The sequence below is a fragment of the Camelus dromedarius genome, chromosome 25 (assembly GCF_036321535.1).
Source record: "Camelus dromedarius isolate mCamDro1 chromosome 25, mCamDro1.pat, whole genome shotgun sequence".
NCBI classification, from domain to species: domain Eukaryota; kingdom Metazoa; phylum Chordata; class Mammalia; order Artiodactyla; family Camelidae; genus Camelus; species Camelus dromedarius.
This window is the reverse complement of record NC_087460.1, coordinates 5,597,631-5,612,906: the sequence shown is the minus strand read 5'-3', so window position 1 is coordinate 5,612,906 and position 15,276 is coordinate 5,597,631. Positions and strand designations below refer to the sequence as shown.

Here is a 15,276-nt window from a genome sequence, read left to right as displayed (position 1 = left end):
CATTTGAGACTCTGGACTCTGGCACATTATAACACGCCCCTCCTCCACCCACACAGCCCACCCCCGCTAACCCAAGGTCTCTGATAGCTTCTGAGGCATTCTCAGCCCCATTCAAATTGCTTTCCTGAGCAAAGAATGTAGCAAGCCTGCCTTCCAGCTACCAGCCCCTGGCCTTCGGTCTTTCACTCCGGAGGCTCTCACCCCGGATACAATGGGACACCGGTGGGGGGATGGGGTGAATTCATCCCAGGCTTTCCTGCAAAGACCCCCATCAGCAAAGAACAAAACTTCCCATACCTGCAGTTTAGAGAGCTGCAGGCAAACCAAAGTATTTGGTGGCCTTGACTGTTCTCATTTTCCAAACTGTGTTGAGAGCCAGGAAGTCTGGTTTCTGTCCTTTTAAGTCTATGTTCCCCGTTTTATCGAGATGTAATTGACATACAACATTGTATTAGTTTAAGGTGTGCAGCGTAATGATCTCATGTATGCATACGCTGCAAAATGATCACCACCGCAAATCTAGTTTCACATCCATCACCTCACATTCCCTTTTTTAAAGAAATCATGTTCTATTTCTAATGAAACAGAGCTGATCTGCCTGAAGCACAGTGTACTCCACCCACCCTCTCCTGGACACCCCTATTCCAAACTCTTTCCCCCTCCAGAATGGTGGTGTGAGAAGACAAAGCAAAGGTTACATCGAATTTCATCCCCTTGTTTGGACCCAGCAATCCTCCTCTGCCTGCAAGTTGGTTCTGTGAGCAAAACTCAGCTTGTGTGGGAGCAAAGCCAGCAGGTGGAGACCTGAGCAGCCGGAGTGCATGCAGTGATTAGTCAAGAACTGTATCTCAGAAAAATATATAATTGGAATTTGCTAAGGGTTTATTTTTTAGGGATGGGGGGGTTGGAAAAGAAGAAGAAACCTTAGGATTCTTGAATGTTGAATTTGGGGATGGGGTGGAAAATTGAACGCCATGGACTGTTGCTACCTTTTGTCCATAAATACGTTAGTGCTGGAACCCAATTCTAAAAACTGTTCCTTTGGTGACAAACCAGAGCAGGGGAGAAAAAGACAGAGTGAGGATGGAGTGCGGCTGAAGGACTGACAGGATTGCCAGGTCAGAGAAGGAAAAGCTAATTTGAAAAAGAGCCAGAGGGGAAAAAAGACAAGAGGGAAGAAGATAACCGCTTGGGAAGGAGGGCTAGACGGGAAGGCAAACACTGTTCCTGAAATGAACCCACCACAAACATTTTGGCAAGTCCGTTACAGGAATATCAACTGCTTAGGGAATACTCTCCTTTTTCTCCCTCTTTTCAATTGGCTTGGTTTACAGGTCAATACATTTTATGATTTTATCTCTAGTAATCTACTAATGTCCCTGGTAAAATAAGAAGGTGGTGCTTTCATTCTGGATTAGAATAAAAATCACCAAAAAAAAAAAAGGTAATTTCAAACGTAGAGGTCATGGGCATAGAATCCTGAAAGAATTTTTATTAACAGCCACTCTTTGTAGATCCCTGCCATGTCAAATGTTACTAGTTATTTGGCACTTTATTTTCATTGATTCTTACAACGCAGAGAAGGTACTTTCATCCCTATTCACAGATGAGGACACTGGGACTTATTTAAGTGGCTGAGCCAAGATAAAAACCAATTAAAAATCTTCCAAAGTGATGGGGTATGTATAATGATTAACGGGGCACCCAGTGTCCTGCGTCCGCAGGTCCTTTCCTCTGGCTTTTGCTAAAAGCAAGGCAATGGTCCTGCTGAAAGGACTTGCTGGTCTTTCTGAAAGTTAAAAAGCCAGAAAGAAGTAAAGTGGGAGTTGAAAACATGTACTATCTTGAACATCAACTAATGCCTTAACATTCAATGTGTTTTACTGTGACCTGTGGGTGAATCCAAGAGGAAAATGGAGCTAGTTGAAGTTTGCCGTAACTAGCTTGATTTTGAGACCCTGAGGTCTAGAAATTAATTGTTCTGAGGTCCAGTCTAGAAATTAATTGTCCCCGTGGGAGTTTCCATCACTTTACGTAGCCTCAGGAATTGGAGGTACATCTTTGATTTTAAAAGGTGGAAACACGGTGAATCTAGAAGCATTTAGCTGCTGGGTTTACTCTGTTTCCAGGTTCTGTGGCCCCAGTTTGCCAGTTCCCCACCCAGTCTGGGTTCTCAGCAGCCACCTTCTGCATCACAATGGCCTTGGGGAGACTGGCAGACGGGATTAACTGGGAATTCGCAAGGGTGTGTGTGGGCGTGGGGCTGCCAAGAGGGCGGGTCTAAGTATGGCTGAGCCTTCCTTATAAACCTAGAGCCTCCAAAGTTTCCTCATTTTGCTAGATTGGGCCAGTGGGCTCCTTTCACGGCAAAGGTGACGCCCCCACCCCTATCCCATCTGTGTGATTCTTTTCCACCTGGAGCTCTTTATCTTTCCCTAAGCTCTTCTACCTGGATACCTGAACCTGGACCTTTCCTACCATCTAGCTCTTTGGTGTTTTTCCCCCCTTCTTCATCTCAACAACATGAGCGCCGACGCCGATTGTCCCCAAAGCCTGCTTTGCCCCGAAGCATCCAATTCTAGGGAGACTTCACCAATGCCTGAGCCTTATGGGCCTGAAGAAGATTACACATCCTTGCAGATGTCATCTGCTGAGACAGCCGACACGGAGACTGGTAAGAAAGTCCTGAATCCTTGAGAGACTAAGTTCCTTCAGGGGAAGAGAAGGACGGGAAGGGGGTAAGAGCCATCTGTTTCCCTCTTGAGCAGGTACACCCCATCCATGGAAGCAGGTGTCTTTGTCTATTAATCCTCCTGACACTTCTTTTTCAACTGAAACTTGTTGGGGTCATGCCTTTCCCCTGTGTCCCAGGCATCAGGCGCTGTGCACTGAGACGAGGGACAGGGGACTTGGCAGCTCAACTGTATACTGTACATCTGAGCTTGTGTGCATAGGTGCTGTGGAAGCATAAGCGTGCTGTGATGACTATGCTGATGTATCAATCTTAATTAAGGTCGTTCCGGACACGCAGCAGCAGTAAATGTTACCACTGAGCCCGAAGTCACAACATCACCGCTGGCGGGGAGGGGAGGTGAGCACCACCTTTTTGGCTTGTCTATTCAAGGAGTGCCAGAAGTGGCATCGCTAAGGACGTGAAGCGCACCTCGGAGAAGTGCCTTCCCTTCCCGCTGCAGTGGCAGTCGGCTCTTCTGCTAACCCTTGGGTGCCAGGGTGTTACTGGGCAGCTGAGTTTGTGAGCACCTGCCATGCTTAAGTTTCCTAAATCCCAAGGAAGTGTTCACCCCATTTTACAGATCTTTGCAGAAGGTTTAATATGCTAACAGTCAAACAAACTGGCGAGAGCTCAGATTTGAACTCTAGTTTGGCTTCAGAATCTGTACTCCAGTACTTGGGCTTCTAACTGATAATGAGAGTATGAAGGCTGCTCAGATAATGTAAAGCCAGCACCAGTTTTTTTCGGAAATCAATTTGGCAGTAGTTGTTAAAAGTAAGAAAGGTAAACCAACCTTTACCCAGGAATGCCATTTTTAACATTTATGGTAAAAAATAGCCTAAAAACTACTTACACTTAGGATTACAACTGTAAAACTTAAGTTGTGGATAAGGAATAAGTCAGCAGAATAACTGCTATATTTGACTGTTCAATGGATGTTCCCCTATTTTCCTAAACTTTGTGTTAATGTCCTTTTATAATTTCAAACGTTGAAAACACAAATTTGGATTTTGAGAGAAATAGCTTGGGAGCTCGGCATGTCCTTCATAGCAAACCAACTGCGAGTTTGTATAATTTCTTTTTTTAATTTAAGTATAGTTAGTTTATAGTGTTCTGTCAATTTCTGGTGTACAGCATAGTGTTTCAGTTATACATATACATACATATATTCTTGTTCATTATAAGTGACCATAAGATACTGAATATAGTTCCCTCTGCTATACAGAAGAAATTTGTTTTTTATCTATTTTATATAGTTAGTATCATAATTTCTAGAACACACTTCACTTAGCAATTAGTCAAGGACTTTTCTTATTAGATCTACTTGCAAGAAGCATGAAGTATGTATTTTTGCCTTTTAAAGCCTATTTGTTCCATGACTAGGGTGGAATTGGAGTTGAGCACTGGGAATACCTCTGCAAATAAATCTAGGTAATACAGGAAATAAAATTTCAGTTACAAAGTCAATATATACCAGGACCTGTACTAGACAATTTTTACCTGTTAACTCATTTTGTTGTTTTTAATATATGTTTTTTGGTGGGGAGTGGGGAGGTAATTAGGTTTATGTATTTATTTTTAGAGGAGGCACTGGGGATTGAACCCAGGACCTCATGCTTGCTAAGCATGTGCTTTAGCACTTGAGCTATATCCTCCCCCTGTTTTTGTTGCTGTTTTTAAATTTTCAATTTCTGTTACTTCATTTTAATCAGTGAAGAAACTCTATGAGACATATTGTACAACCTGAGGAGTGTATCAAGTATTTTATAACAACTATAAATGGAGTATTACCTTCAAAAATTGTGACTCTCACCATACTGTACACCTGTAATTTCCATTATATTATACATCAACTATACTTCAATTAAAAAAAAAACAAAACCTATGATTAGTTGGCCCGATTGACACAGCAAACAAAAGAAAAAAACTCCATCTAGGAGGAAGGGCTAATTTTGGATGAGATCACAGAGCTCATGAAAACAAAGTCTGGATTGAAACAGCTGATCAGAATTCACATTTCCTGCTAGTCCTGGCATTAGAACTGGGCAGTCAACTGTTGGTTTTACAGGTCTCCAGAATCTGGATCATCCGTTTTCAAAATTAAGTAGGTGTTGATTTAGGTACAAAAGGAAGTTACACGGAGGGACACAGTGGGTGGGAATTAAGAACAGCCGTGGTATGGGCTCCTGACCGTCAGCTGGCTCAAAGCAGTGGCTGGCATAGAGGTCTGAATCCCACCAGCTTCCCAGCAATACTTAATATCAGTCTTGTCCATTATATGTAAAATGACATTGCACAAGGTTAGCCAAGTGTTCAGAACACTTAAGAATAAGTTTATTACTTACTACCTAGCTCTGAGGTTGTAAGGACTTTCATTGTGTTTTGAAAGCAATTTTTTAATATTTGAAGTTTTAGAGGAAAGTGTTGTTTTATTCCCAACAGTCTCTCCTCTTCCTTCCTCCATGGATCTGCTTATTCAGGACAGCCCTGATTCTTCCACCAGCCCCAGAGTAAAACCACTGCCCACTTCTGCAGAGAGCAGCACAGAGAAGCAGGAAGAGAAGGTCCAGGTCAAGAAACAGAAGGTCAGAACCGTGTTCTCCCAGACCCAGCTGTGTGTGCTCAATGACAGATTCCAGAGGCAGAAATACCTCAGCCTCCAGCAGATGCAAGAACTTTCCAACATCCTGAACCTTAGCTACAAACAGGTAGGGTTGCCTTGTTGTCAAAGCAATAAGCAATAAAAATAAGGCTAGTTTCTCAAGTAGTAGAGTGCCTGCTTAACATGCATGAGGTCCTTGGTTCAATCCCCAGTACCTCCATCAAAAAACTAAATAAATAAACCTAATTATCTCCCCTCTGCAATAAATAAATACATAAATAAGGCTAATTTCTAGATACTGTTTATGCACCCCAACAAATAAGTTAACTTTTTAATAGAAAAATGGAATCTTTTTGTAATATGTTTTGTGACCATCTTTCTTTCACTACATATTCTATTGTATGCATGTGTCCTAATTTATTTAAATACTTTTCCCTTGTTGCATAAACCAAAGCTGTAAAAAATGTTTCCAATTTTTCCTTAATCAAAGGAAGTATATATTCCTATCTTCCAGGGTAGGGGAGTCCCTAGCCAACACTGGTTCTCATTCAAATAAAAATTGCATGTTTTGTTTTCATCTATGTACATTCGATTACTAATGAGTTGAATCACTTTTCATATATTAATTGGCCATTTTAATCAGTCAGATGCTATGGTTTTCTATCACTGGTCCCATACGTAGAGAGTCCTTCCTTCTCTATTCCATGATCTTATTTTATATACATGCCTTCTACTTCTGTGATCTCATTTTCCAACTCCATTTATAAATCACCTGGAAATTTTAGTTTTTTCTGTGCTGTAGTATAATTTGATATTTTCTAAATAGTTGTCCTTGTGGTATGTTTGTATTTCTTGAGTTAAAATATCATTATCACATTAAACATAAATGTGCTTATGGGGGGTGCTTTTTATTACAAACAAATTACCTTTAACTGGGACTCACGGCATAGGTGAATCCTATGAAAAGGAAGATGAACAGACGTTTAAATGTGAACTTGCAGTTCATCTCTCACTGATTAGGTTTATTAAACAAAAAGCAGCCAAAGGATTTGAGGGGCTTGAAATTCACACATAGATTCAAGATTTAAGAAAGGACTGCAGAAGCGAAAATTCTGTCCCTGAGCCTGAGATAGTTGTAGCTGTCAGGAAGAAAAATTCCTTGATCCCTAGTACATCCTGCATTACTAGTATTTTATGCTTCCTGTTACCTTTTCCCTGCAGGTTAAGACCTGGTTCCAGAACCAGAGAATGAAATGTAAGCGGTGGCAGAAGAACAACTGGCCAAGGAACAGCAGCAGCGTGACTCAGGTACCAGGAAACATTTTCCTGCTCTTCCTAACAAGGACTTGCCCATCGCTCAAGCATACAATCCCAACCACAGACAATTCTGGTTTTTTTCCTTGTACCTTTTCAGTTAATCCATCCTTCTCTTTCAAAAGGGCTCAGCAACCACAGAACACCCGGGCCTCTATTCTTACCACCAAGGATGCCTGGCGAATACTTCCGGAAACCTTCCCATGTGGGGTAACCAGACCTGGAATAGCCCAACTTGGAACAGCCAGACCTGGAACAGCCAGTCTTGGGGCAGTCACTCCTGGAACAGTCAGCCCTGGTGCCCCCAAGCCTGGAATAACCAGACTTGGAACAACCAGGCCTGGAACAGTCAGTTCAGCAACTGTGTCGAGGAATTCCTGCAGCCCCACATCCAGCTCCAGCAAAACTCTCCTTTCAGTGATTTGGAGGCCGCCTTGGAAAGTGCTGGGGAAAGCCATAATGTAATACAGCAAGCTGCTAAGTATGTCAGTCCCCAGCAGCAGATCATGGATTTATTCCCCAGTTACTCCATGAACATGCAGCCTGAAGATGTGTGACGATGGTTAAGTCATTCAGTCTCAGTGACTGTATTCCTTTTCTAGGCTTTTTCTTTTAGAGTTCTGTATCTCTGCCTTGATAGCCTGTGTTTCATGATGACTTTGTGTCAATTTGGGAGGGTGAGAGGGTAGGACTGGAGTCTAATCAAAAAGGTTCCAGTGGCAGTGGCTTCTGCAGACATGATAAAAGTTCTTGTTATAGACGACTAGATAGAATAACTAGTTTTTGGATATCTTTAGGATGTAGAATCTGACTTCAAGAATAGGGAGCAGAAATACAAAGATGTGTGGGGAAGGACTGTTCTTATTTTCTGAGTTGAGGAGGCTTTACTTGTGAAGACCCAGTTGAGTTAAGGTGAAGGTTATGCTACAGTGCACCTCACTGACTTCCTCTGCCCCTTTTGCTGTTTTATTTCAACCCTAATTTGTTCATCATGCTAGCATTTTGTAGAAAGATGTTTTGTATTTTGCACATCATGATAATGGTACCCAGTTTGGCTGGTTGGTTTATAAGTTTACGTACAAATAAATAAAACATCCATTTTACCTTTAGTTGTCTCTACCCTGATTACAACCAGTGGTTCAATGAATAAAAATTTGACTAAACATGGGAATATTTTTTGATATGGGGGGAAAAATTTAACTGAAATCTTTCAAGCCATTGAGGAGACTGCTGTCTTAAGAGTGAGTCAAGGAAAGGTAACCAGTACACAGTGCTAGGTGACTGATTAGTTAATTAAACCTGGACAAACGTTACCTCCTCCTTGTATGTGTGATACTGAAACAAGATGTGTGGTTACTTGCAGTTAAAGAAGACTGCTATGTCTGGAAGATCTGGAGCAAAGAAGCGATAAATGAGAGCTCTTAGGTTTGTAAAAGGCTAAATGAAGGGCAGCTGGGAGGGGAGGCAAATACTGGAAAGCAGAGGAAGCTAAGGGAGGAGGGGGGGTTGGCTGACTAATTGGAATCTTCCCCTGTAATTCACCTACGAAATGTCCTGTGACTGCTCTTCCTCCAGAACAAAGCACTATGTTGAAATAAGCCTATTTTTAAAAGCCAGCTTTTCTTTTTCTGCTGGGGGGTAGTTAACTAGGTTTGTTTTTTTTTTAAGAGGAGGTGCTGGGGATTGAACTCAGGACCTCCTGCATGCTAGGCATACACTTTACCCCTTGAACTATACCTTCCCCCTCTCCCAGCTTTTATTTTTTAGGACATTTTAAATGTGGAGACCAACTACAAAGCACAAATTAATGCACTGTTTTAATGTTTGAATCAATTCATGTTTAACATTAAAAAAAAAAACGGGATCATAGGCCAATATAGAAGTAAATTCTAAGGCTAGTTTGAAATAGATTCTTTTTTTTCTGGTAAATTTTTCTCATCTTAGAAGGAGCTAGGCAGGCATCTGTGAACAATCCCGGTCTTTTTTTCACTGACCTTTTCCCATCCTGGCTTGCCCCAAGTTGATCTGATTGGGAGCCCATTCATTCACCACTCTGCCCTGCTCCATGGAAACCTCCAGCCTCCTGAAGCAGCGGAGGAGATGCTGAGAAAAGGGAACAGCCGGAGCATTTCCCTAGTCATTTCCTTCGTGGTTCCCCTAGTTTTCCAATGTTGCTCTATAATGCTATCCGACCCGATTATCTAGACATTTGACAAAAAGAAGCCACGGATAATTAATTTCTGCCAAGACCTAAGTGCAACACAATATTCTTTTTTTCAACTGGCAGAGACATCTGAGTTTTGTGCCAAACATATTATGAACCGAGTGAATAATGGGAACAGAAAGCACTGATGGAACAAATAAATTAATGCATGAAATCACTCTAAGTCAGCACTTTTTAGTCTTGAATTCAAGCAGATTTGAGTGTGACTTTTGAAAACAGGCTCTCACTGTTACTCCCTGGCTTTTCACTTACATTTTTAGGAAAAATTAGAAGAGATTAAAGTAGAATTTTTTTTAAAGATATGTCACTTTACTTTTACAAAATTCTTGGCCCTAAACAATTGTAGATGATGAATTGACAACAAATTTGAGGAAATAACTAAATGGTGAACTAAATGGCCTAGAAACTTGGGAAAATAGCTATTACAAAGTGATGTGAGCCCAGGAAACTCCAAATTTCGCTCTCCGGAACAGAGCTGTGCCCTGTAACAATTTTTGACAACCTTGTCTTTGCTTTGGATTAAGTTCAGCTATAAGACCTTGGGAATAGGCAAGGAATAGTTAAGGAGGGTTTATTAGAATGCCAGAAATAAGAGGAGTACCTGTTATGTGTAAAGCATCATGCAAGACACTGGAGAACCCAGGAAGCAAGCAAGAGAAGGGAGAAGAAGGAAAAAAGTTGAAAGCGGAAGAGAGATGGAGTTCTGATCATTTTATTTGCTTTTGGAAATTAGCCACTTAAGGAAATGCCATTCATCTATTGTTTATTATACCCAATAGGCAGATATTAAAGGTAAAAAAAAAAAACCTAAGGCAGAGGACAGCAAAATCCACAACCATCAAGGAACCAAAGTCTTTAAAAATTTAATCTTTAAAGTTTGGATCTTTTGATTGCAAAACTAAAAGAATCTTACTATTAAAAACAAATTTAAGCAACAGAGAAATATATAATGAAGTGAGTCTAGTAATTGTATCTATTCAGTGATAAACTATTAACAATTTAGTATATAGGTGTTTTGGTATATGTAATATGGGTGGTTTTTTTATATGTGAATTTTAATGGACTGTTAATACCTTGTAACAGGATTATACCATACATTCTCTCCTGAAAGCTACTTTTTTTCACTTAGCATTATATTTTTCAACCTCTGCATGTCAGAATTTAGAGATATATCCATCTGAGATATACCTAAATTGACATACACGTTAAAAATTGCCAAGTACACTCAAGAACGGTTAAGATTCCCTATTTTCCTTTAAATATATTAGCCAAGCTTGAAATGGTTTCTTCCTCAAATATTCTCTATCAAAAAATTTCTGATAAGAAGAATAAAATGCAGTTCAGGTAGGTAGTTGAACTAGGGAAAGGATTGTTTTTTTGGTTCTTCCTAAGATCTCAGTGTGACTTTTGCTATTCCATTTAAAAAAAGAGAGAGAGAGAAAAGATCATTACATAAAGTCAACCTTTTAAAATCACTGCTACCTTCCATGTCTTTCCAGACATTTTCATGCATATATATGACATATATAGAATTATAACTCGTTTTTCCTATCCAAAGATGGGATTATATTATGCAATTTATTCTGCAACTCACTTTTTCTACTTAAGGTATCTTTCCATATCAGAGAATTTAATTACTGTATAGTGGTAATTGCTGTATAATATTACATAGTACAAATGTATTTATTTGTTTTGGTTAATTTGCCGCTATAAATTATGTTGCCATTAACAATAGCAATTTAAAGCCATCACCAAGAATATAAACTAGTATTGGGGGGTGGGATAAATTAGGAGTTTGGAATTAATAGATATACAATAGATACATATAAAATAGATAAACAGTGAAGACCTACTCTGTGGTATAAGGAACTATATTCAATTTCTTGTAATGAGCTGTAATGGAAAAAAATCATAAAATATATATATGTATATGTATAACTGAATCTCTTGGCTGTACATCTGAAACTAACATCGTAAATCAACTACAAGTCAATAAAAAATTAGAACTGAAAAAAAAAATAAACCAGTCTAACAGAAGAGATAAGACGAAAAGGAAATAAATCCACCTGCCAGCCTCTCCCATCCTTTACACATCCCTTCCATACGAAAATCTTGCCCTCTCCATCCTCCTCCCCAAAGGAGGTGGCTGTTACTTCTAGTGTCATATTCTAGTTACTTTATTATATTTTGGCTTTTAAAATTCAGGGTGTCTTGATTTTCAGCATGGATCTCCATTTCAGTTTGTGTCTGAAGGACAGAAGCACATAGGTTGAATTGGCCTGGGTTTTCTGAATTCCAGAGACTGGATTCAAAGCCCAGAGGTGGGAGGAGTGTAGACCTTGCTTAGTGAATTTCAAGCAGCCAATTCTTAGGGTAAAGGACAAATTTCATCCTATTCTGAATAATCCTACTATTCAGAAAACTTGGTGTCCACAGGGATAAAACTTCAGACCCAAAGGTAAAGGCCGACAGCTGCCAGACAGAGGCGGGAGGTGGGGAGGGCCCTTAGTCAATACTGCATGCCCCCCCGGGGCCAAGAGAGCTTTGCCTCAAGTGGGAGATAAAGGGAATTTGTTAAATAAAGAAGCAGTTGGGGCCGACAAAAGCTCCTGACACAGGAAGTTAGTTCAACTAAGGATACCGACGTGTAGGCATTTGAATAGCTTCCTCGGTGTGAGGTTGAAGTGAAACCAGATTGTAAAGCAGCAGCAGCTGGTGGCGAGTGACCCGGTTCCTGGGTGGTGGATGTAAACCCTGGAGTCCTGGGAGAAAGTGTCCTTGAGAATTTTAAAAGGTTAAATGCCTGGGAAGTTACTTTAATGCAAAGTAGCACTACCTCCAAGTGTAACTCCCAAGCAAGCTAGCGATCAGAAAAGCTCACCGATCAGACTGAGATGCTAGGGTCGTATTAAATTAATTAAAACTCACCTGGCACAAAGCATGGGGCATGAGATGGGTCACACTAATGCCCTCAGGATAGGGTCTCAGGTCGGGTAGAATGGGTAGCAACGTTCATTCGATCATCTCTCGAATGCATGATGGGGTTACAATGACCAAGGACTGAGGATGAGAATACAAGAGTGAATCAGGGCAGAAGGAATGTCCCTGGACGCAATCACGCTGGCCCCCTCTGTCAGACACATCGAGGGCACATACTCGTGGCCACAAAAGCAGCTCTCCGTAGCTTGACGAGCAGCTGGGGAATTTATTTTCACTACTTGCGGAGAATACATGGGTTGGAATGGGTGTCACCAATGGATGGTCAATTTAAGAGCGATGGATGTTGAGTGCCCCTGGTACATAAGGATATTTAGTGTTGGACTAAATAAGAGAACCAGGTGCCTCTTGCGCCTTCCGTCCCTTTCTGAGTCCTTTACACACGCGCTCTAAATACGTCTTCCTGGTTACTCACTTATCTATAGTCAATGTGCTGTATATTTCATTTGTTTTCCATTGTCCAAGTGACCATTCTCAGACAATACAGTAGTAAGTGCACTTCACACGAGATTAGCCACACACTCTGGGTCCTTCTGCAACCCTTCCCTAATTTTTACCCTCATCCAGACCCTAGATCTCATTTCTTAGGTCTCATCCTTCCTCAGCTACTTAATCCTCCAGCCACACTTAACATTCCCCAAATTGTGTAAGGCTTTGCAGATTCCTTCAGTGCTGTGTGATGAGCCATTAAACCCAATGCGCCAATTCCCACTGATTCTCTGATCAATTTCTCTCATTAGGTCGATAAAAATGGTTCCTTTTACCTACTGAGTCTACCCTCTACGAAGAAAACGCCCTTGTTGAAGTACCTGCTACAACAGTCTCCATTAGGATAAGAGAAAAATCATCATTGTTCTTAACTCCATGGACAGCTCTTTACAGTGTGTTTCCTTATGGCATTTACATGTTCCAAAAGAACAGTGACAGATAAATCGAGTTTCAACTTGGGGGAAAATACTTAATAAAAGTACTTTACATTCATATGGCACTCTCTTATACGGGAAAATGTTTTAAAATCTTATTTCATATGATCCTTAAGCTATGCTCTGAAGTTAACTACCATTTATATGTAAAGAAACCGAAGTTCTGGAAATTTAGTCAACACATCCAACGTTGGATTGCCTTCCCTTCACTGTCTGAGTTGACTCTCACCCATCTGCATCGGGAAACTGCATGTCCCTTTAAAATCCACTGTCATCCATTTTCTGTCCCTACTGTCCTTTATAATAAATCAAGCTAAAATTTAAGAATCACTTCAAAATTCATCCTTCAATAGTTCATACAAAGAATATTTGTTAATAGTTACTACGTATCAGATATTTTGCTAGGTGTTGAGTTTAGCCAAATAGACGTGGTGCTTGTCTTCTCAGAGATAACATAAATGGTTAAATCCTTTAACCTTAGATAGTATTATGTTAGTTGATTCTAAACTAACATTTATAGCAACTATATGACCAGTGCTGTGATAAACTACTTTAACTGAATTCTCTCATTTACTTTTCATAAAACAAGATGAGATATCCTTACCCTGTTATAGCTGATGAGGGTTAGAGCATGAACAATAATTTCCCAATGGACACACATCTAAAAGAGCTGACTCCAGAATTCGAATTCTTAGCTATACTTCTATATAAATTTCTCCCCATTTCAGAATGTTCACAGTATCTCCATTTTTAGTATTTATTTATTTCTAATTGTGCTACACCCTTAAAAACAACCATCTTTTCCCTGAGCATGCGAATGCCTCTCCCATCTTTACCTTGTAGACTTTAAAACAAATCTTTAAACATTATTTTTTGGGGAAGTAATTAGGTTTATTTATTTGTCTTTCAACAGAGGTCCTGGGGATTGAACCCAGGACCCCAAATGCACTCTATCACTAAGCTATACCCTCCCCTGCCAGGTGGAGGGTTTGACTTAACTTGAAGATGAAACCATTTCTTTTCAGGCATCTTCCCTTCCTGAGAGAACATGTTAAAAAGTAAGGGACACCAACACCCATATTTCGATTTCTGGATACCAATAAAAGGAACCAGGGATCCTTAGAGAAATGTCTTATTCTACATTTGGCATGTGTAAAGGCTCCTGGAGACAACCTAAAAGAGCTCCCAATGGCCAAAGCCGGAACAGTTTTAAGTTTCCTTCCACTGCCCCACGCCCCATGCTGCCACCAGCAACAAAGAGACATCCATAAACGAGACTAATAAAAGAAAAGGTACTATTCAAAAAATTTTTAAATGATATTTACTAGTTGAGGAAAAAACCGTATTTCATACCACACCCACAAATTCCAGAAGAATCAAAGATTTAAACATAAATGAAAACTATAAAATACTAGCAGAAATGCTGGTAAGTATTTTTACTATTTAGTACTTATAATACTGAGATGAAAAAGTCCTTGTTAAGGAATTAATACACAAAGGCTATAAATGAAAAAAATTGTTAAAATATGATTAATAGTTACTTTTTAAATGTTCTGTGGGGCAGAACAAAATACTCCATTGTCTTTACCCACTCATGCATTGCTGGACACCTAGGTTGCTTCCACTTCTTGGCTATTGTGAATAGTGCTGCTATGATTATGTGTGTGCAAATACCTCTTCAAGACCCTGCTTTCAATTCTTTTGGATATATATCCAGAAGTGGGACTGTTAGATTATATACTGGTCTATTTTTCATTTTTTAAGGAAACTCCATAGTATTTTCCATAGTGGTTATACCATTTTACTAGCCTATTAAAAAAAATTAAAACTTTTTCACTTCAAAGGATACTATCAAGAGTGTGAAAAGACAATCCACAGAATGGGACTGGCAAATCATATTATCGATAAGAGACTCACTCAGACTACATAAAGAACTCCAACAACTCAATAGAAATAATAAATAAAAAATAAAAATTCAAGTAACAAATTAAAACACAGGCCAAGGACTTGAAAAGACATTTCATCAAAGAAGATATACAAATGGCCAATAAGCACATGAAAAAATGTTCCACAGCAGCAGCTATTAGGAAAATGCAAATCAAAACCACATTGAGGTATCATTTCACACCCACTAGGATGCATAAAATCAAAAAGTCAGATATTAACAAGTGTTGTTTAGAATGTAGAGAAAGTGAATCCCTCATACATAGCACAAAAATATCTCCCTATTCATTTATGTTGAATATCTGCATATATTCCATTACAGGATGTTTCAAAGTCTCATTTTATCAGTTTCCTATCAGAATATTTAGGTTTTTATATCACCTCTTAATTCTCTTATTTTCAGTTTTGTTTTTACCTTTTTATTATACAGATTTATTTTTACATAATTCATATTATTATAAAGGTCACCCACTTAAAGTATACAATTCAATAATTTTTAGCATTTTTACAGTTGTGTAACCACTACTGTAATCTAATT

General features: G+C 39.6%; 1 protein-coding gene across 2 annotated transcripts; it reads left to right on the top strand.

Annotated features, from left to right (window-relative positions):
• Nucleotides 1-2,509: 2,509 nt before the first annotated feature.
• On the top strand, nucleotides 2,510-7,211 carry NANOG (Nanog homeobox). Of its 2 annotated transcripts, none has more exons than XM_031443810.2 (4): nucleotides 2,510-2,674; nucleotides 5,177-5,442; nucleotides 6,558-6,644; nucleotides 6,776-7,211. In XM_031443810.2, the coding sequence occupies exons 1-4, from the start codon at nucleotides 2,524-2,526 to the stop codon at nucleotides 7,205-7,207; spliced, it is 936 nt and encodes a 311-aa protein (XP_031299670.2). In that variant the 5' UTR covers nucleotides 2,510-2,523; the 3' UTR covers nucleotides 7,208-7,211. The 2 variants fall into 2 exon arrangements, with proteins under 2 accessions (XP_031299670.2, XP_064334867.1); XM_064478797.1 differs by having other exon boundaries at nucleotides 6,558-6,640; nucleotides 6,817-7,207.
• The last annotated feature ends 8,065 nt before the right edge of the window (nucleotides 7,212-15,276 follow it).